Here is a 22,576-nt window from a genome sequence, read left to right as displayed (position 1 = left end):
CAGCAGTATAACAATAGTCCATTGTGTACTAGTACTACTAGTAGTACTAGTAATTATTAAGTATTTACATTAAAATTATGTATAATGTGTGCCTGCATGCCTACATTCAAAAAATAAATACCAATATGATTATACTAAAGTTAGATTCAAGGACTAAAAATATCCTTTACTGCATTGGTTACATTTATTAAATTCATTACTCAATCTAGATTCTGCAATTATGGTCAATCAAGGTTTCCTCCTAAACACCTTCATTAAAGCAGGATGATATAAAGTGCCTTGCTGAAGGGCATATTTGGTATTCACTGATTTCAACAAGTGCTTCTATATCCAGATCACTATAGGCTGCCCCCAGTTCAGCTCGTAGACCAGGTTATTGTTATACACTGTCATCATAAAAACTCTAATACCTATTGTGGTTTAGTGCTTAATGACTTTAGTGGTAGTGCAGGGGTTTGTCTTAATGTATTGTGGTAGTTTTGACAAACATTAAATCTGTTTGGACGTGTAAAAATTATTGTATGGAGAACATATGCAGTACCTTAAAATGGCTGAGAAGCATATCGAGTTATTGACCACTGATTGTAAATAGGCTTACTTAGAGTTGTACGCTAGGGATGCCATTAGGCCAGCCAGGGCCTCGAGCAGCAACGTCATCAGTTTTGGGCGTGAACGCAGGCCGGTCAGACGCGTTTGGTTATTGGGTTGCCAGGTGCGGTGAAAAACCCACACTTATAATTTTAAGATATAACATAAAATCAGTTTTGATTAGATAAATTAAGATTGTTATAGTTTCATACAACAGAAAACTGAATACACTAATATCTGTTGCAAATATATTTAAAACGAATCATAGGCTATCATCAAGTGAGCCGTTTGTACGCCCTGAAAGGGGGACGTCTGAGAAATCCTGGCAACCCAGTGCAAGGTTTCAGCTGCATCACGCACGTCTGATCATACATTCTGGCGTGTTGAACCAGCGGCTGTATCAGGTAAATAATAAACGCATCTATCGTTTAGCTTAAATGTGACAAAGTAAATCGCTGGCTTTGCTACGGTTAGTGGCTTTATACCGGCACCGGTAAACATTTGATTCTACTCTAACCTTAGTTTACGATGCTAGCGCTTGTGAGCTAACCGTTAGCGCTAATAACATGGCGCAGGCTGAGAAGGCCTCTTTTGTTCTTGTACGTGGGTGCGGTAGTAAAAGTACTGAAGAGAATGCAACTTATTTTAAAGAAAACAATGTCTTCCGTTGTAGTCCGTAACGTGGTCTATGCAGTCTATGTAATTTTTATTTAAACGCGTCCACGCCGGACATATCGTAGAATGGCGGTAGTTAGCTACCCTGTGGTGCCGCTAGCCCGGGACTGACTTGGTCTGGCGTTTTTGTGATATGGATGGTTACCAGGTTTATTAAGTAAAAAACAATGTAATTCCTTTGATTGCCGTTGTTAGGCAATCAAACTATTGTTCTTCACCCTTTTTCTTCTTCTTTTTTATTCTTTCGTACGTTTTTTGGCGCATCTTCAGCATACATTGACCGATTTCAGCCATTCAACTATCAAAATGTTCATCTCACAGAGGGCATTCCGGGTCAACTTCAAGTTTATAATAATTGTTTGCGAGTATGACAACAAATCTCTGCAAGGGGAAAAACCACCAAAGTGAGATTTGTTTTTATTTGAGAATTGCCGGTTAAAACTACAAAACGGTCTCAAGATGGCGCTGCTACCTACCTCGAATTCACATTAACTTAATTGGTATTTGGTGTTATAGCTTTGTAACTGATTTGTTGGTGACTAAACCCATTTTTGCAGTAGAAAGTAGGTAGCGACCAAAGTTATACTAAGGCCTTTTTCCACGCCTGCTATTGTACGAAAAACCAAACCATAATTTTTCAATGTGTGACTAAAAGTTTTCATCAGTTTAAAGTCACTCTCACAAGGCCTCAGAAAAGGGCTATACACGATCGATTACAGAATCTGCATGAACAGTCGGGATGAGCTTTTAGAGAAAGCATGTGTTTTTTCTCACAAAATGCATACTGTTATATTCTTTTTGTTAGGGATTGTGACCAATCATGGCTGATGAGGGATACGTTGTGCGAATCAGGGGTCTCCCTTGGTCCTGTTCAGTGGATGAAGTACAAAGGTTTTTCTCAGGTATTTATACTTTATTGTCCTTAATTATACAAAAATGAACACTCATCTTTGTGTTGCTGAAACGAGGAATGATCTGATGACAATGTTTTTGAAATAGATTGCAAAATCGTCAGCAATGGAGGTGGCATCCACTTCACCTACACAAGAGAGGGACGTCCCAGCGGAGAGGCCTTTGTCGAATTTGAGACGGAAGATGACCTGAAAATTGCTGTGAAGAAGGACAGAGAAACTATGGGTCACAGATATGTAGAGGGTGTGTACAACAGTATACAGATAAGTACTATACTTGTTTCACTTTTAAACTGTGGTAACTAATTGTTGTGTCTTATGATACAGTGTTTAAATCAAACAACGTTGAGATGGACTGGGTCATGAAGCACACTGGCCCAAATTGCCCAGAGACAGCAGGAGATGGGCTTGTGCGGCTCAGAGGCCTTCCCTTTGGTTGCAGCAAGGAGGAGATAGTGCAGTTTTTCTCAGGTAAGAACACACGTTGTTCAGTGGTTAATAATAAATTCCCCTAATGTTTGCAACTTAATTTAGTTTTACCCATCTTCCTTTTCTTGTTTCCTGTCTCTTACCAAGACTGCATTTAATTTACAAATAAGGTAATACATCAATGGAAAATGATTACTTATTGTATAATATAATAGTAAGTAGAGTAATAAAATAAATAAATAAAGTTTTTGCTTCGGTATCAGTGAGTAAATGGTGCCGGAAAAGGAAGCCAAAAGAGACTGGATATTTTGTTCAAGGACAGGACTTTATGTAAACACCCTTTCCATTCTTTGTCGATCATATCCACCTCAAGCTCACATGATTGTTCATTTTGTTTCTTCAAATGCTCCTGATATTTTAAGTTGTCTTTGCCTAATGGTGATTTACTATTGAAGGAAGGGGTCCCACTCATCACTGGAAAAAAAGCTTCTTTCTTACCCGAGTTTCATTGTTTCTTTTCCCCATTTCCCCACGCCCTTGTCTTCAGAAACACATTTTATTTATATATAAAATACAATGCCAAATGTAAGATTAGCACCAATAGGTGAACAGTGAATTTACTCATGTCACCCACCAAGATCTTGTTCTCTCTTCATCAACACACCAATACTAGCCCGATGTCCTACACAGTGCCCTTTTCCATATTCTTCCTCTATTCTGTCATTTCTATTTTATCCCCAGAACACAGCAAATGTAACTCGTTTAAATGGCCAGTCACTGGTTAAAAACTGAACTGGTATGTGTGATGATGTATAGAGTTTTCCATAAGTTTTCTATCTCTCTTTAGAGAAAGTTCTCTCTGTGATTGGGCATGTGATTTAATATGTCCCCTGCTGGGGTTATCTGTCCTTGGGTTGAAGGGTTGGAAATCGTGCCAAATGGGATAACATTGCCGGTGGACATCCAGGGGAGGAGTACGGGGGAGGCCTTCGTGCAGTTTGCTTCACAGGATATAGCTGAAAAGGCTCTAAAGAAACACAAGGAAAGAATAGGGCACAGGTGGGGATGGTTGGTTGGTTGGCTGGATAAGTTGCTTTTCTTATGGTGTGCACCTTCAACATCTGAACCAAATGCAAAACTTGACACTTCATTAATTCTGGCTACTCTAGTCTATGCATATTGTAATATTTACCACACACATTTACACTAATTGCTATGTTAGATCCAACTTTGACATACACTCACAATGCTCAGTGGGAAGATTAGTGCTTGGGCACCATTCAAAATTGAGATGCGTCTTAAATTAGAGTACATGCCTAGAAAACAAATGGTGTCTCAGCACTAAACATGAGTCCAGGTTGAATATGGTAAGGAGTCTCCTGGTGGTAAAATCAGAGGGCCACTGTACACAAGGATCTGGAGCCCACTGTTAACAGGTAATGCTTAGAGTGGGTTGCAGAAGGTCTGGAGCTCAATCTGTCCCTTTAAATCCAGGACAATGGCTGTCATGGCAAGGACACAGGATACTCTTATGCAGCACAATAATTCAGATGTCTAAATCGCTTCAGGTAACCATAAGAAAAGTGTAAAAGTCACTAAGGTCCTTATCAATTTGGACAACTTCCTTTTTTGATCTCTGTAAATGTTCTTTTATCTACTTTATTAACATCTAGCATTAAGCTATCAAAGCTATTACTACCTATGGACTACACCATGACAGCATCTGCATAGCCCAGTTTCACCAGTATAGAGCAAAGCAAGCACTTTTCAGCCTTTCTCCATTCCCTCACTGTGGTATCTTTATGCTCTCAGGTACATTGAGATCTTCAAGAGTAGCCGCGCTGAGGTGCGGACCCATTATGAACCCCAGCGGAAGCCTATGGGCATGCAGAGACCCGGCCCCTATGACCGCCCCTCAGGTGGTCGTGGCTACAACATGATGGGCCGAGGGGGATCCTATGACAGAATGCGTCGCGGAGGCTATGGAGGAGGTGGGTGTTAGCGCAGTGGAGAACAGCTGAAATCAGATTTAGTGGTGTTAATCTGCACCATTGTTTTAAATAATCACTCACCCTATATCCCATTATATCCCAAACACTGCACATTAGAATTAATAAGATTAGCATGTGAAGTCCACAAGAGACCATGTGTCAATCTCAATTATGTGTATTCAGGTGTATCGGACGGACGGTATGGTGACGGCGGCTCTTCATTTCAGAGCACAACAGGCCACTGTGTCCACATGAGGGGCCTGCCATACAGAGCAACAGAGACAGACATCTATAATGTAAGCAGCACCTGGACAACACTGACAACATGGTGCTGATGTTTAGATTGGGGCTGCAGTGCAAGTCCACAACTGGTTAATTTGTCTGTTCTTTTTTTTTTCTAGTTCTTCTCACCGTTGAATCCAGTACGTGTCCACATTGAGATCGGCCCAGATGGTAGGGTAACAGGAGAGGCAGATGTAGAGTTTGCAACACACGAAGATGCTGTGGCAGCCATGTCCAAAGACAAAGCCAATATGCGTGAGTGTGTTTTTAATTCGCTCTGAAATGACTTGCAGAATTTCACCTATGTAAACCTAAACATTCATAATGATATTTCTGCCTTTAGAGCACCGCTATGTAGAGCTGTTCTTAAACTCAACAGCAGGTGGCAGTAATGGGGCCTACGGCAGCCAGATGATGGGTGGCATGGGTAAGCAATAAACACACAGCCATGGTATTAGATATGCTTCTTGGCCATGTGTTCAGACAGATGGGGAATATGTCATGTAAATGTTATATCCTCTCCACAGGGAGCCAGTCATCTTACAGCGGTGGCCAGCTGAGCTCAGGGTACTCCGGTGGATACAGCAGTCAAGGAAACATGGGTGGCTACAGTGACTATAGTGAGTGTCGGCTCTGTCATTTAAGTTTCTTCCACTGTCATCTTATAATGCACTGTTCCGAGATTCCTTGAAACTGAGGCATTCTTTTTTTTAGAGAGGAACAAACCTGTACTATCCGAGAGTCGGATTTCATAGCTCACATGTGCGTTAAAGAAGATGCTATGAAGTTGTTTCACTCATCAAAGCAGCAAAACCTTTTGTAAGCTTTCAGACTCCTGCAGTCCAATCTGGACTAACTAAACAGTTTTGTCTCCAGCATCTGTGAAATGTACGCACAAGTGCACTTAATAAAAATATTTGTCCACTGATTGATTATTAATTAAAGATAAGTAACAAGTAGAAAATGGGCCACCAAAAGTGGACAGATATAACAATGGTGGTCTAAACAAAGAATTACTATTAAAACTGCTGCTTAAAAATAATCACAGAAAGGATGCTCTGGAGGGTCCAAGGAAATACTGCAATAGATGTGACACATTTAGTTTTGAAGATTTTTACCTTGAGGGACAAAGACACTGCATGTTATTTTCTCTGCCTGACATCTTAAAGAACTCCTCGGTCCTATAGTGTGTATTCTCTCTCTTGTTAGGTAACCAGGGCGGAATGGGAAGCAGTTACTACGGCGGCGGTGGAGGAGGAGGAAGCAGAGGCTCAATGAATGGACTGGGTGGGGGATGGGGAATGTAGTTTTTTTTTCCTTCCCCTTTAAGATTATGTGTTTTTTTTAAATCAGCATTTTGCTGAAAGGACTGGAAATGTCTCACCTAGAAAACATGAGTAGGGTCAGATGAGGTTGTTTTGGAATACCGAGGGGTAGGGTTTGTATTTTTTTTAAGTGGATGATCTCCAGAGAACATCTGTTGTCACATGAAATGTGTCCTAAGTGCTGTTTGTCCTCCCCATTCCTCACAGATTGACAACGTTACAGAAACCGTGCTTTATATTGTCATTACCTGAAAGTGTGCCGTTTTTTGTATTACCATTCTCCAAACACTTTCACAAGATTAACTCCTCCTGTTCTGGCAGATTTAACTCAAGTGTCGAGTGCATGAACAAAATACTGAAAAGGACTGATATCGTCTTATGTTTAGACTTTGTTTCATCTTTTGTTAAGTTTGTTTATTTCCATATAAAATGTCGATAAGAATTTGAGGCGGGACAGAGCATGTTTTGTTTTTTTTAAAGGTATGACTGTTGAATTTCTGCTATTATGAAGGTTTCTACTGCTTCAAATGCTATTTGTATTTCCTGTGCACAACGTGAATAAACTAGTCTGGAATATCTAATTGAAACAAATGTTGGAAAAACATTAGGTTTTATTCTATTATGAAACATTTGGATAAAAAAAGTTGCCATTCCCAAATTAAGAAAATGGCTTTGTAGCAGATCCACAAAACCCTGTTATAATACATTCTAAAATAGATTTATGTCAACATTCTACAGTCATTTACACAATTTTTCATGTATCCAGCAGTGAGGGGGAAAAAATGCATGATTTTCTATAAACCTGTTGCAAAGCCTGAAATATCAATAGCCACGAGGCAACACTGACATACTCCACATCCACTCTTCCAATTTAAAATTTTACACATTTAAAAAATTATCAAGTAAGTACCAAATTGTTAAAGTGATGTTTCTTTTCATTGTTAGCAACCATTAAACACTTTAAATCTGCATAAATGACAGCAGCTCATCCTATCGGTGTTAAACAGGTTTAGTACAAATTAACTAATGTGCCTGAATTTCAGGTAACAAACTGCATTGGAACACCTAGGATGACACAAGCTATTAAAATCATAGTGGATGTGCAATATGCAGTGTTACAGAGTTTTTGAAATGACAACACTTGTAGGTGTTTTGTCAGGAAGCTGTGGAGGAGCTTCTCTGCAGCAGTAGAGAGTGGCACATGTCACACACTCGCACAGGCCGGGGATAGGAGGGTAAGGCCAGCTCATTACTGGAACAACTGTTGCAGTAGATGTCTCCACAGTTTCTGCAGTGGTGCTGCAAACAAAATACAAACAGAATTTCTGTAGGAATGCATATTAACAGAAGATAGTTAAATGAAATGCAAAAAGTGAAGTACCTTCCTGCGTGCAATGGAGAACTCCTTCTGGCATTGCTTGCATTGAGTGGCTTCGTCATCTTTCAGCCAAGCGTGGCCCTAAATTGAAGCAATGGTCAGATGAAAGAATCTCACTATTTGATGCATTTTATAGCTGCAATTTATAACTATATAGCTGCTGTTAGACCATTTCAGTTTACCTTAAGAGCCTTGTTGACCTCTTTAAAGTCCTCCATTTTGAGTTTAGACCTTTGACATAAACACAAACATAATTGTCACAATATGAAATGATGTTTCATGTTTTTTTTTAATTATTAATTAAAAAACACTGACTGGCTGAGATGCAGTCCCATCTCCTGTAGAGCCTGTTCCTGCTGCTCACACTTCTGCTGCAGCTGCTGCTTCTCTTGCTTTAAATCCTTCAATTCCTGCAACAAAGATAAAAAGTGCGTCTCACTTCTGAGCAGAATTATGTAGTAGTGCAGTGCTTAACAATAGCCGAGACACAAACATCTCTAGCTCAAGCAGTTACACAGGTCTCCGTAACATTACATATGTACTTGACAACAGTCTATCCAGCACAGATTTCTATTTTGGTGGGAGTTAAACCTTTTCAGCTACTTTTCTGGATGCCTGGAAGTCGGAGTTGTGGTTTCATCTTAAGATGTTCTACAGTGACGTTGATACAAACATTTTCCCTCATTTCAACATCAGGAACCTTCCAAGGAATTCTTCCTAATCCTTTCTTGACCTTTTGGTATTAGATGGCTGTTAATCCAGTTGCACACATAATAATGACCCAATGAACCTGGAGGAGTCTGTGCATCCCTGGGTTCACTTGTAATGTTGTTGCAGGACTTGCATTAACGTTTTTTTTTTAACTTAAGAAAAAGAAAAAACATGTTCTGGGTTAATTGACCATAACTCTCATCGTCATCTGTGTGTGTGAGACACTAACCGAGTGCAGGCCCTGGAGCTGCTGCAGCTGCGTGCGGAGTTCAACACTGTTGTCCTGTTCCCGCTGAAGAGCTTTTTGAAGGCTTTGTCTCTGTTCCCTCTCAGTGCAAAGCTCATTCTCCAAACCCAGCCTGTGCTCACAGGAAAGACACTGTTGTAACCTTAGTTTACTTTTAACATGTTCAGCTTTTAGCACAGCAGGTTTAAAACCAAACAAGTGTGTGTGGACTTAAATCTTTTTTTGATTCTATATTTAATCTAGACTCAACTTACATGGTGTAAATTCTATTTTCTTTAGACCTAACTTATGTCATAAAAATACCATGACTGCAACATCTGAACTTGATAGACGTGTTTCTCTTGTTTAACCAAAGTCAACATAGGACAGATTGTTGCTAACTGTGTGTAAAAACCTTTACACAATTTATGTATTGCACACTGGTACACTAGTTCCAAACTTTACACCTGAAAAGTCCACACAGTATGTTGGTCACACTCAAGATCAGTGAAGAGGGAACTTCTGCTGACATGGATCAGAGGACTCTCAGTATTCTTTGAGAGTCTTGGTAAAACTTTATCTTTCAAATTGTGTGTGTTAACCTTAGTGTATCCAAGTCTGTTAGTTGTTTCTGCAAAGCATCCGTTTTTCTTTCCAGCTCCACCCTCATATCTTTGTCTGACTGGTCATTTTGCTTACGCTCCTGCTCCGATTTCTGAAGCCTGTGAGGAGAAGAACATTAAGAATATCCCTTTAAAGAAAGATCACTTTAGCACAGGGAAACTTACACATGCACAAATACATACCGGTTTTCCATTTCCACCATGGCTTTCTCCATTTCATTCATCCTATGCTCAAGCATCTCAGCCTCTGCCTGTTTCTTTTCTGCTTGTTGTTCTGAGACCTTCAAAAGCACATGAATGAACATCAATGTTTATTCTGTCCAAATGTGCAAAAGAAAAAAGGACCTGCACCAACCTGAGCTTTGTGGAACATTTGCAGATTTAGAGTCTTGACTTGGTCTAGCTGGAGCCGCAGGGCTGCCAGTGTGTCCTGTTTCTCATGTGTGTCCTTCTCTAGTAGTTTCATGGCCACCTCCATCTCCTGCTTCAGTCCCACTTGGAGCTCCAGTTCACGCTCAAGCTCCTAACATCATCCATTGCAAATACACACACAATTCAGTTCTAGATGCTCACAAACAAAATGGCATAAAAAAACACAGGCTGCTGATCCCGTTACTGCTGCATGCATGTTATGTTGTAACCAGTTGATAACTGACCTGGCGAATGCGCTTCTCCTCTTTGTACTGCTTCCACACCACATTGTACATCTCATCCAGGCCTTGTCGTGTCTGTTTATAAGTCTCCAGCTCCACCTGACTGTCTTGAAGGGCTACCTGGAAAAACTCCTGCAGTTTAGGTTTTTCTTTAGGACATGGAGTCATTTAGCTGCAGTTATTTGTAGATGCATTCAAACCTCTTCCTTTTTCTGGCTAGACTTCAGGATCGACTCGTTCTCCTTTTGCAGGTGTTCCCTTTCATCCCGAAGAGAGTTGATTCTGTCTGTTGCTGCTGTGAGCTGAGGAGAAGAGAAACATAGTCAGGTCAAATTCACAGACGCTGTCCAGACTAGCTTAAAATTTAAAAAAACTGCACAATTAAGCACACACAACCTTACCTCCTCCATAAGTTTACCGTTAGTCTTCTCTAGAGAGTCCATCTTAGCCTGAAGGTCAGTGACGGTGCAACTTAGGTGGCGATTTAACTCCTCAATGTAGTGCTTCTGATCTAATATGGCTGTCATCTTAGAATCACTAAAAGAAAGAATAAAACAGAATTTATGTGCATGATCTACCACAGGAACACAGAGCAATTAAAAACATCAACAAATCAGTGAGATTTGAAACCAGGCACTCACTCTTTCTGAGTCTCACTGTTAGCAGGATCTTTTAGGTAAAGAGAGAAGTCAATAACTCCAACCTAAAGGTAGAGACAAACAGATTAGTGTGTGTCCTAATCCACTTTTTTTCCCCCCACATCCCCTGTTCACACCTAGCATTTACATGAGCTGATCACAAGTGAACAGGTTTAGGTTTTCCAGGATGCATGTTTACACCAGGTGTGAGCAGGGCCTCAAAAAAATAGCTCTAGAAACTTGTCAGCACTGACCAGAGAATCAAGATCCTCCCCTTTGATACAAAGGTTAGCATCGATTACATTGAGGCCCACGAGGAGTCCCCCCATCACTGCCCCCTCCTCCTCCATCATCAGAGCTCCAGAGTCATAAAACTCACTGAAAGATTGAGAAGAACAGAGAAAGATTAGCACATTGCAGTGTTAATTCTTGCTATTGATCCAAACTTGCCTATTATTTTAACCCACCTCAGGAGGTCTTTATGGTCCAGAAGGGTTTTTAGATAGTCTGCTACTTTTTTCTGCATTAGTGCCAAATGTAACCAAGCCCTTGCTCTCCCCAAACCGGTCCTGTAAAAGAACACCAGAATTTTTACTCTGTCACAGAGGTCTTTAAAATGGTCTGGTCTACAGTTTCAGTAGAAAATGTTCTGCAGTGGATTACTTAATGCCGGGCATGTCTCTGGCACTTGTGGCAATGTTGACAGACTCTGGGCACAATTTCTCCACCAGTTCCAGTGGCCCCCATATAGACTTGTTCTGACCAATAAAGGACTTCTTAGCTAAAAGTAAATCAAAACATAAAGGTTAACTGGTGTTGCTTAGAATCAATTACTTTTAATCGAATGTTTTAAATCAAACTGCTTCACCTTTGAGTCCATGTTTGAGGCAATGCTCCAGTACAACGAAAAACTGCTGCAGAGGAGGGTACTCCGAGTCTAACGTTCTGCCTAGACTCAAGGAGGACTGGATTAACACTTTGATGCTCAGCTTCATCATGCTGAGGAGGTTGGATCTTTCTATTACCATGGGGTCTTTGGGGGGCAGAACTGTAAGGAAAACAGGACAAAGAAAGGATCAGCCAGGCTAATGCAGAAAGGGAACAGTGACACAAGATGTAAAATCAATGTTAAGCGCTTGGAGTCATGTGGTCTGCTGTGGAGTGCATGAGGAAGTTTAATCTTTGAAGGCTGCAACAATGACAACTTAAGCGTGAAGTGTTCACTATTCAAGAGAGTGAAGGGTCACTGGTAAACGAGGCCTACCTGGAAGCTTGTTTGCCGTGCTGTTGAGATCATTTTCCAGCTCTTTCTCGGTCGAAGAGCTCGCAGCGGATCCCTGTGAGAGCTTTCTCGGGGCAGCAGCGTAGCTCATCCCGCTGCTAATCGTCTCCGTGGCCTTCCGAGCCAGAGAGAGGATAGGAGCAGACCAGCTGTTCTCTGCCGCCACCGGTGACGGCTTCTCTGCACAGGCCTGCCCGTCCCTGCTGTCCGGTTCTCCGTCAGTCGCAGGTTCTGAAACTTCGGGCTCATCCTGCTCTTGTTTTTCTATGCATTCCTCAGTAACTGTGTTTACTTCCCCTGCCTCGTCGGCCATGTTTGTCCCCCCTCCCTTCGCCACGGGAACTCACGTGACCATATCTGGTGAATCACGCGCTGTTTGGGAAACGTAATTCTTCTTCTTGGCTTTTTTGGCGAGCAAGCCAGGGCAAAAAAAGCATGGCTGCCACCTTCAGGAACTAGAGAGAACTGCACGTCCATAAATTGGAGTTGAGATGAAGCCTTTAGTAGTTAAATTGTGGTCCCTCATTTCAGGAACAACTCTCCAAACAATTAGACAAATGTCATATAAGACACAATCTAGATTCTTGAATGATTAATAAATTAAAATACCTCAATACCTGAAACTAAATGAATTCTAACCTGGTTCATTTGGCAGCAATAAGAGTAAAAGAAGAATCGACATACGCCTAAACCCTTTGACATATGTCGGTATAATCCTATAATAGCATCAACATGTCAGTAAATAAGGGAGTTAAGTGGGCTATACCTGACAACAAAGCTGATGCATCTGCACCACCAGGGGTCTCCACGTGGTGGCGCAGTCAGGCTCTTCAAGATTTACATGTCATACATTATGCTATCGTCTAAGAGAAATCCATCAGTCCAGTCAGGTCAGTGTGATTATTTTATTTAAATATTGTGGTAGCTGTAAATAGCCGTGCACTCACGCACTGTGAATGTGTGTGTGTATGATTGCCCACGAGACTGATCAGAAATGAGTCCATATACAGGTGGGGGGTGCAAACAAGAGTAAATAGCCTGTCTCTCTTTGCTGCATGTGTTTCTTCACTTTACCGGTTGTTGTTGTTGTGTTGTTTAAAAGACAGTTATGCCCAATAATTGATCAATAGGCCTGGATATTAAATAATATATTATATCACAATAGTCTACAGTAGGCGTACGTTTAATAGCACCTAAATCTATACCACTTAAAAAACGGTACAATGTAGGTCCAATTGGTAATATACATAATAGCCTACTCAATAAATAGCTGGCTGCTGTAATGAGCTCACTCACTGCTTATTAATTAGTTGGTGTAGTGTAGGCCTGCTTATAATAACATCAGTCCACACTTGTGTCTTAGAGGCTATCTCACTTCATAACAGCGCAGTGCTGCCGTGGAGCTGGAGGCGTGGTGAAGAAGCGCCATAAATACCGCGGAGCCTCTGCGCGGACGCTCTTTCGCTCCGCTCCTCACAGGCAGAGACGCGCCAGCGCCTTACCCAAGAGGTCGCAAACAGACGGAATAAAACCACACAAAAAACATCGAGCCCAAAAAAAGCGAAAAAACGGAATATAGTTACGCAACAAGTGGACGTAATACAACGTGTCGACCACAATTTACTTTTCATTTTTTTCTGAAGTCACTGGAAGTTTTGACAACATGAGGATTTTCTTTGCTGCGCTCCTGCTGGTTCACGCGTTGGGTACGTTTCATTCGCTCTTTCACGTTAACGCGTGTGTGTGTGTGTGTGTGTATGTGTGTGTGTCTTGTGTAGGTTATGTTGGATCATCAGTTGTCTCTTGTGCCTGACGCTCTCTGTTACCTCATGATCATGTATGTCATGTAAACTTATAATCTAAAAGGGTTTTCATGATGCCAGGCTACTCAGGAGCTAATGGGGTCATCTCTCTATTTTAGAGCATGCTTTATGTAACTGGATACATTTATTTTTAACTCATATTCTTGCCTGACATTAGCTAACTGTCTGTCCATGCATGTAGTACGTGTGTATGGACACAGGAAGCCAATTCCCTTTTGCCTCCCCTGCTTCATCTCTGTTTCAAAACACGAGTCTGACTCACATTTAAGGCAGAGTATGCTCTGATGAAGTGCTCCTGTGCAAGGCATGGATGGAACACATATCATCCTCTTGGGAGTCTGTATATCTCCTAATAGGGATCCATAAAACCCAGAAAGACCAGCCTGGAGCTTTCTTGTGCTCAACATGTTTCAACTTGCCCACAGCGTCCCGCCCACCTTGGTTAACTAACCTGAGTGCTGGTCCTCCCCTACAGGAGGTTTTCCTGTCTGTGTTTAACTGTTAAACTCCTCCACATGCACATGTTAACATTTCTTCCTTGTTCTTCCAGTGGTCTCCAGACCAGCCAGCGGTGCTGCAGTTGACAGGTATGAAGGCGACAGGCAGCGGCACACATCTGTCATCACCTTGGATACAACCGCAGACCAGAGGGCCAAAGAGGGGAGCAGGAGCGTGGGTGCAACAACAGTGGAGTATGATGGTGAAGACGAGGCAGACGAGTACGAAGATGAGTATTACTATGAAGAAGAGTATGAGGATGGCATATCTGGAGACTATGAAATGGAACTGCCACGAGGTGAGGCTGCCACTTTCTGACACCTTCTCATATTTTTATTAAAGTAAAATGTAATCTGTATTCACGCTGCATTGTTTTCTCTCATTAGTTGCTATGTCAAGCAAACCCAAAGATCCGTCTGCCATCCTGGAGGCTGGAAACACTGAAGCAAAGAGAAGGCATGGGAAGGGAAGAAAGAACGGCAAAGGCAAGGGAAAGAAGAGGAACCCTTGCCTGAAGAAGTACAAGGATTTCTGCATTCACGGCACCTGCCAGTACCTGAGGAACATCCGCCGCCCCTCCTGTGTGTAAGTATCAGGTCTGCATCTATCAACATTAACACTGCAAGAGGTTTAAATAATTAACTGTATATACTTTTCTGTGCTCTTTGAAGGTGCCACCCAAATTACTCCGGTGAAAGGTGCGAGTTTTTCACTCTGCCTGCCGTGCAGCCATCCGAAGGCTACAACAGGACCACGGCGCTGGCTGTGGTGGCAGTGGTGCTGTCTTCAGTCTGCCTCACCATCATAGGCCTTTTATTAATGCTTAGGTGAGCAAATCACACAAACACAAATGCGCTCAAGTACACACTCGTAGATTTAGAGCTTAGTTTGTGAGGTAATAGTCTAAAGTAGTTCCTTTATTCTTGTGTATTGCAGGTTTCACAAGCGGGGAGCGTATGATGTAGAGAATGAAGAGAAGGTCAAATTAGGGTTAGCGTCCAACCACTGAAGAGACAAAGAGAGGTGAGTAGTCAGGAAGCAGCCCATCCTCACCAGGACACAACAGCAGTGGTTAAATCCTGACAGAAAGCAGCTATCTGACACCTGGGATCATATTTGGCACCATTGTAATTAAGAAAATGGCAGAGAAGCTTGTTGCAGAGGACATTTGGCCTGTCCTCTGCTCTGTTTTGATGCAAACACAAACCCAAGTCTCCTTGGTGAGAATATGTGTTGTATTCTTGTACTGTATGTATGTGTTCCTGTGAGGATATGTTGTAGGAGCAGGGCTAAAAGCATAAACATTGGCATATATTTCCTCCAATGTGTGAAACGAAGAGGTTGCTCATCTTCTCTGTGTCTTTTTTCTTCTTCACATTAGGAAAAGATGCAGAAATTCTACCTCAAAATAAAAACCAGAGAAGTGAACCGCAACAGGAGGTCCCAGAGGAAAAATGAACGTATGTGAAGAAGGGCACTGAGGGCACCTGCCCGACGTTCTGACAGACGTTCAGATTAAAAAGAATGGGCTGCTGAAAGTATTCCTGATGGCCTCAGAAGAAGACGCCCCGACTGGAACTGGAATACTAAAAGGGCTGAGAGGATGGACTGCAGACGTGACGAGTGTGTGAAGGAAAGGAGAAGAAGGAGCATGTCTAGACTCTGTGCTGCTTCTTGACTGTGTGAAAAGAAAATGGAACTGAAATTAATGAGAGCTCAAAAATCAGATTTTTTTTCTCTCAACAGACAGCATTTTATATTTTCCTGCACAAGGCCATCATTTTGTTTTGTTTTTGTTTTGTTTTGTTCTTTTTTTGTGTGTGTACAGTAAACGGTATATTTATAACTTTAATTTATTTATTTAAGCTAACTGTATTTATGGAGATTTTTAACCACCTTCAGCCGTTTTTAAAATAATAATGTTACACTTGTTTTTGTATTTCTTATTGGACGATATTTATTTATGAAACAGAAAGAAAAACAAACAATGCAGAAGCTCCTGGAGTCAGTAGGTGTTTCAGTAGGTGTTTCATCAAATGAGCTATAATGCATAATTTATCAGATTTTAATTTAGGCACTCAGTAGATGATCAAAGGCACTGTGATTAATAAATTGATCATTGAATAGATATGATCTTCGCTTTTAATTATTCAGGGTAGTTTAAATGTTTTTCCTCACTCTTTTTTTTTTTAACACACACATACCTGGAAGCTGCCCGGTACAGCCACTAAGTGGCTACACTTGTGGGTTTTGGGCTTTTGCTCAAAAGCACATCAGTATTGGCAATGAGGAAGAGAGGCGAGTCCTGCTTTTTCACTTTCCCCACCCCACCCTTATCCTGCAGGTTCGGGGATCTTTAGGCCATGTTAGTCATCATTCGGCCGTTTGTGTAATGGCTGATCAACACAGGTTAATTAGAACATGGTGCACTGGCTATGTACTGTAACTGCATTGCTAATAAAAGTTGAAAAGGGAGTCAAATATGAAATGCACTGTAGCATAATTGGATAATAAAATATATGATGTCTTACCATTCTAAGAGGAGAAACTGTTAAGCTGTCAAGGGAAAAATGTGAATTAAAGTGTTCTACCCTTTCAAATCCTGCCCTGCAGTTTTGAAGTGATTTTTATGTGATTTTTTTTTCAGAGCAAAATAAAAAAAGAAATATCTGAATTTTATTTTGTTCTTGGTTGTTTCTTTACCACACAAATCCCTGTTAATAGGAGCCTCAGATGTTGCACTGGAAGATCAGTTAAGTATAAGGTCAAGTTTATTTTCATTCGCTTCCTGAGCTGGACCGTACCCTGGTGCCTGTCTGGGTGATGATAACGCTGGTGTGTTCTTTTTGGCCCTTTCACGGCCTGTAATTATATTAAACATAATATTTTTATTTCCGTGTGTGCGACTGCTTTTAACCAAAGCACCTGCATCCTGGCCATTATGTTCAAAAGGCAAACACTTTTAGCCAGTGCTGTGTAGATATGGAATCACAGAGCTTTCCCAGCTCATTATGTTTAATTCTGGTTATCTGGGCAGGCTGTGCACATGTGTGGATACCAGCCTTTAATGTTTAACAGATGATTGTTGCTAATGTTTCTTCAGAGGCCTTTCTCTTTGGATGATGTGGTGAATGAAGACATGATTCACTTCATGTGTTGACAACAGCATCATCGGTCTCACTGACAGATCAATCATACAGAGCAGTCAGGACTCACAGATATGTGTGTGTGACCTGCCCCAGCGAGGAGATGTGAGGTGTATAATCCAAAGAACACCTGATGTTCAGCCACAGCACCACACACACCATTACTCACCCAGCCAACAGATGTCATGTTCAAAGACGCACCATCGAGCATAACATCTGAGACCTCAACCAGTCACCCCCCCCCCCCCCCCCCCCATCCCCTCTGTAAATGCCACAGGGTTCAGAGAGACCACATACAGCAAATACTAGGAGGCAGCAATGCTGTCATGTATGCCGCACACAGGTTTAATGGAGGTAGGGACGGTCAAAAGACCCAGCTGGACTAAAAGGCAGGTTGAGACCAAGCCAAACGTTAGTCACCCCTTGAAGTCACCTCCTACACGGATGTTGTTACACCGGTGAGTGTGTGTGAGTGGGAATGTGGTAGGGTAATGCCTCAGGGCTGACTCCATCTGGGTTACATGGGTTAACCAAGCCATTACAAGCACAAATCCACAGCAAAACATGCATGTTTGCAGTGTGATCCTGTTCACTGCTGCTTGTGGGTTTGATTCCCATACTGTCTATATATACTGAATAAACAAGATACTCCTGCAGGACTTCATGTTCACACTGGGGGATGGTATAACAGACAGATGTTCTGCTGGGTGTGGTACCTGATTTGAGACTTTCCTCATACCATTTGTTGAGTAACTGAAAAACAGCAGTTCACTTTTAGTGTTTTTCAGAGGAAAATATGCTGACGGTTTGTAAAAAAAATCTTACATATCAGTTCACACTTTTCTGTTTGTATGTGCTACAGGAGGTAGTCATTTACAGTAGTGGAGCCACCTAATCCTGGCCCCCTCAATGTCAAGTAGCAGAGCACACAGAAATAGTGTCATGCAGTCATGCTCACATAGCAGCTATTCCCATGCCTGATGGCCACCAAAGAGCCAGAATGCTGAGAGAGAGGGGAGTTCACAGCTTCTCAGTGCCCTGGTGGATGGACACCAGCCAGGAAATAATGTTCACTACATGGTGGCCTACCATCAGGCAATAAGTACCACACTACTCTTGAATTTTCCTCTCTGGGCCATAGAAGCTCACCACGTAGCCGTCTTGGTGTTTTTCAGGTTTCCTAGAGAGAGGTACAAGGAAGATTTTTCCACAGCAGAAAACATTTCCTTGCAGTTTGCTAAAATTCATTGGAAGTGGCTAAATTCATTGTGTTAGACGCCAATGAGGAAATACCCAGCTCACTGCTGTTTTTAGATCCTGTTTTTGGCGGCAGTTGTTTTCCGTGGTTCACACACCCACAGTACTGGTTTCTCTTTAATATTATCAATACAACCACATTCATTTGAATGCAGTAAAACTGCTTATTTTGCCCATTACAGGCACTGTTATAGAAACATAAATGCTACACACATTTACCTAGATTCTAATTCACTGATTCAAATCTATTGAACCAATTTCTTGATACATTGCCAAATAGACTTAAGTAATCAGATGCTACAACAGCTGCAATGGACTGAATCAATGTAAGGAGGCTAAGTTTGTTGTGAAAGGTGCTTCCTGCCCTGCTGAGAAGCAACAATGGGTAGTTTCCATACTAATATGGAAGTGCGCACACCACCAGTTGGAAATATAATCATACTCTAACCGGACATTATCAACCGGAACATATTATTACCTGAAATTACTAAGTGTGTGTGTGAGGGTCTGCTTTAGATGTTGATTTGTAATCATGTGCGCTGCACTTGTAAAGTCAAAATAAAGCACCAGCGTGCCACTCAGACCAGACTGATGATGTGATGACAGGGATACAGCTATTGTCACATAAGAAGAAGCTGCTAAAGGACAGTGTGTTGTACACACCCTGTGTCGTCCCATTTACAGGCCGCTAAATAGGAGGAGGGTGGGGAGGGTGACAGGAATAAAGAGAAGGGGAGTGAGATAAGGTCAAAAGAGTAACATGAGAAGGAGAGAGAAGGATAGAGAATGGGTCAAGGTGAGAACTTCTACTTAGGAGGGTGCTGACTTGTCTTTGCCCACATGTGGATAAAAAAGTTTAATGTGTCAGAGTGGCTCTGTCACTGCCTATCATAGCGCTTACTCTCCCTTCTCTGATTCTTTGCTGGTCAGTTCCTGCAGACGACACTCTTTCTTCTGTGTATGCATCCTTATCCCCCTCCTTCATTTCCTCATCCTTTTCCTGTCTCCTCTACTTCTGGAACCAACACGTGGCCAGAGGCTGTCATCCTTTTGGCAAATACACAAAGCCTCAGTTGCCCACAAAAGCAATGAAAGCTAATTTTTCATTAGGAGATATTTTCTGACTGACCAACACCCTCCGTTTTTTTTAGACGAAAACCTAGTCAGTCTTGACTCATGCCTGCTCCCTCCAGGATTTCATCATGCTCGGCTACCTCTCTTAACCTCAAACATGTTTTTTTGACCAGAATTCCAAAGGCTTCATGGGAAATGTTGCTGCTTAATAAAATCGCCACAATACCAGCTGTTACACGTTTACAAAAGAAATCTTTATTTTAAGAATAAACTCCTGGACCATGCTCTATTGTGGAGCACTGACACAAACACTGTTAATGATCTCCTCATGTGAATAAGCAAAGATAACAAATAAACATGTCAAACATGTCTGGAATGCCGATCTCAAATGTGGCAGGAAGACAATCCACACGCAGGAAACCACTGATGAGATCTTATGGCACCATAACAGTGCATTTCCAAAGAACTGGGTATAACACTTGTCCACAACAGACTCCAAATAATCAAGTGCTGAATCACTGGGCCCACCTTGGACCTGAAGAAATAATGAGGAACAATCTGCTATTATTTAGGCAGATCCTAAAAATGAAAAACCATGTGTCAGACTTTTAACCAGAGTAACAATCAAAACAGAAGAATTACTCCCAGTCCCTGGTTACCAAGCCCGGTGATCTCTCTTTTGGTCAAATCAAATGGATCTGTTTGCTTCATAATACTCCTTTTACCTCACACTACAAAGATTTGAAAACAAACATGTGCTTTGTATTTTGCTGAGGATCCCCTGGGGACTGGGTTGACCTTCACTCACAGTGCTGCTTTCTGAAGTATGTTGAAAAAGCAGCTCAGCTCAGTTCTGCCTCTATCCACTTGCTCCTGATGCCAGCGAGAGCTGGGCAGGGATACCAGCAGATTCCCCGCTGCTGATGTCACCCTGCTGGACAGACACTTGTTATGTATCATGGTCACACTATTAAATTCTCACTGAGGTCTATTTAGGCCCCAAGACGGCTGATCGTGGCATCACATTACTTACTGGGTAAGACGAGATGAGAGAGTTAGAGACAGAGACAGAGAGTTGGGTTAAGAAAGGACAAGGGAAGGAAATAATCTAACACACACACACACACACACACACACACACACACAAAGAGTGCGCGCACTAAAGAACACAACACACAAACAACAGCATGCTGACATACAGACAGGAAGACTGGATGACTGCATGCTTGACTCATCTGTTTTCTCTACCCCTTACAGTATGCTATGCAGTTCTCTGAAATAAAAAAAAACTCCTCCCATATCCGCCCAGCATGCATTAGTGTGTACAGAAGCAGGCACCTAATGGTGGTTTTAGAGGATCAGCTCTACGCGTGCTGGCTAGTTGAGCTGGCTGACACCGCAGCTTATGACAAAGGAGGGGCGGATGGATGTCAGAGAGGACAGCAGCGAGCTCTGGTTACCACAAGGAGTGGGCTCCAGGCATTCTTCTTTACTGTGTTTTATTTGTGGTTGACTGCTGTTGAAACTGAAAGAACACCTCACCCCACCACCACAACCAACATCACAACTCACCCCTAAGGCAAACACTTTAAGCAATCTTCAGTGTAACAGATTGATCCTGAGTGAAGAGTAAGAGAAGAGTGAAGGGATTTTCCTTGTGGAGACACACCGTTTCATGTCTAAGCCCTGTGTGTTTGATGTACGTCAGGGAGGAACGTTCCTGTCCGACCAACAAATGACTACAACAACAGTGTGCTCTGTCTCTTACAACTCTGATGTGACTGCCTGATAAAACTATTCCAGACAATCAGCTCAGACAGATCTATGAAGGTTTTTCTGTCTGCACAGTAGAGGTCAAGAAGTGAAGCTACATTGTTGCTGTTGCTAAAAATGATTTCTGATCTATACTGTAGTCAGACCCCAGGGGCCATTGAAATGATCCACCCATAGCATCCTTTGCTGAGCCTGTTTTCAAATGCAGCCTTTCAAGACTCTAGCCTCTAAAGTAAGACACAACAACAGACAACCCTCAAATGGACACATGCAGCAAACAGTACTATCCCCTAGTGCCCCCTCTGTCACCCTGTAGTACAGAATAAAGCGGGCTCAGAAAATGGATGGTAGGGAGTTAGGTGCTGTCAAGATGGCTACTAGCCACCTGGAAAAAAAAGGCTTTTTCTTCTTTTTTCTCTGATGTCACAGAGGGTGCATCCATCTTTATTTAGCACCTACGGTCCAGACCAAACTGCTGGGGCAGACAGGTCGACCAAGCCGCACTGCTTGCATTTGAATATTTGAATGTATAACCCATTGATAGACTGGCAAGGTGTCCAGCAGTGTGATGGAACCAAGAACCAGCAATTTTAATTTTATTGACGCAATGACTTCCCCCTGTCTGAATTTGTCTATTCATCTTACTGACTCCCAAATAAATTTACATTCCTCCTGAGGCCGCCTAAGCAGCCCACGGGCTATTAGAAGGGTCCGTGACCTCAGAAAGACTTTCCTCTCTGCTGTTCTCAGTCTAACCGTCCACCCACTGTTACTCTGTGTGTTCCCTCTCTCCTGCTGCAGTCTTGAGACAGTGTGGGAGCTGTTCAGAGAGCAGGAATGCAGAAGGAGAGCTCAGAGCTCAGCAGCTGGAAGGGAGAGGAGGGAGGAGAGAAAGGCAGCAGAGGGGATTTTTCCTTGGATGAGGTCATGGGTGATGGCAGGAGCTGAGCTCGTGGCAGACGCGCCCCTGACCTCTCTCTGCCAGCACACACACACACACACACACACATGCTTAGAAAAAGAAAGGGCTGAGCCCACAGATGCAGAGAGATGACATCTAGTTTTCATCTCTGCCCATTACACTGCAGCTAATCTTCCAGTCCAGATTGCTCTGTCTTTATCAACACACCACACACGAGAGCCAGCTTTACACAAGGCAGGAAAGTCAAGCCCCAGTGGACCACTTTAGTGGGCTTAGCCATGTGAAAAGCCCTACTAAAATCTACTCTATTACTGGCTGAGAGATGGAGGTGGTTAGTAACACACTGCAATTAGCGTGCTCAACACAGCTGA

At 42.3% G+C, this 22,576-nt stretch overlaps 3 protein-coding genes across 5 annotated transcripts; 2 read left to right on the top strand and 1 right to left on the bottom strand.

Annotated features, from left to right (window-relative positions):
- Window positions 1-900: 900 nt before the first annotated feature.
- Window positions 901-6,782, top strand: hnrnph1 (heterogeneous nuclear ribonucleoprotein H1). Of its 3 annotated transcripts, XR_003671332.1 has the most exons (12): window positions 901-992; window positions 2,069-2,165; window positions 2,263-2,418; window positions 2,502-2,645; window positions 3,524-3,662; window positions 4,416-4,594; window positions 4,778-4,890; window positions 4,996-5,131; window positions 5,220-5,303; window positions 5,404-5,496; window positions 5,591-5,695; window positions 6,086-6,782. XR_003671332.1 is itself a non-coding variant. In XM_028415730.1 (11 exons), the coding sequence occupies exons 2-11, from the start codon at window positions 2,084-2,086 to the stop codon at window positions 6,181-6,183; spliced, it is 1,224 nt and encodes a 407-aa protein (XP_028271531.1). In that variant the 5' UTR covers window positions 901-992; window positions 2,069-2,083; the 3' UTR covers window positions 6,184-6,782. The 3 variants fall into 3 exon arrangements, 2 of the variants coding, with proteins under 2 accessions (XP_028271531.1, XP_028271532.1); XM_028415730.1 differs by lacking the exon at window positions 5,591-5,695; XM_028415731.1 differs by lacking the exon at window positions 5,591-5,695 and having other exon boundaries at window positions 6,082-6,782.
- Window positions 6,783-6,792: 10 nt separating this feature from the next.
- Window positions 6,793-12,069, bottom strand: rufy1 (RUN and FYVE domain containing 1). Its single transcript, XM_028415691.1, has 17 exons — window positions 11,695-12,069; window positions 11,299-11,478; window positions 11,094-11,211; window positions 10,898-10,999; window positions 10,685-10,808; window positions 10,434-10,495; window positions 10,194-10,329; window positions 9,993-10,094; window positions 9,796-9,912; window positions 9,495-9,662; window positions 9,323-9,420; window positions 9,119-9,238; window positions 8,520-8,649; window positions 7,895-7,989; window positions 7,762-7,810; window positions 7,583-7,660; window positions 6,793-7,500 (listed from the first exon to the last, which is right to left on the bottom strand). Exons 1-17 carry the CDS (start codon window positions 12,023-12,025, stop codon window positions 7,357-7,359), a joined length of 2,154 nt encoding a protein of 717 aa, XP_028271492.1. The 5' UTR covers window positions 12,026-12,069; the 3' UTR covers window positions 6,793-7,356.
- Window positions 12,070-13,150: 1,081 nt separating this feature from the next.
- On the top strand, window positions 13,151-15,549 carry hbegfa (heparin-binding EGF-like growth factor a). Its single transcript, XM_028415753.1, has 6 exons — window positions 13,151-13,418; window positions 14,086-14,331; window positions 14,420-14,618; window positions 14,705-14,860; window positions 14,970-15,056; window positions 15,415-15,549. Exons 1-5 carry the CDS (start codon window positions 13,376-13,378, stop codon window positions 15,040-15,042), a joined length of 717 nt encoding a protein of 238 aa, XP_028271554.1. The 5' UTR covers window positions 13,151-13,375; the 3' UTR covers window positions 15,043-15,056; window positions 15,415-15,549.
- Window positions 15,550-22,576: the final 7,027 nt, after the last annotated feature.

This window comes from Parambassis ranga, chromosome 10 (genome assembly GCF_900634625.1).
Source record: "Parambassis ranga chromosome 10, fParRan2.1, whole genome shotgun sequence".
NCBI classification, from domain to species: Eukaryota; Metazoa; Chordata; class Actinopteri; family Ambassidae; genus Parambassis; species Parambassis ranga.
The sequence above is the reverse complement of the archived record's forward strand: the minus strand, read 5'-3'. Positions and strand labels throughout refer to the sequence as shown.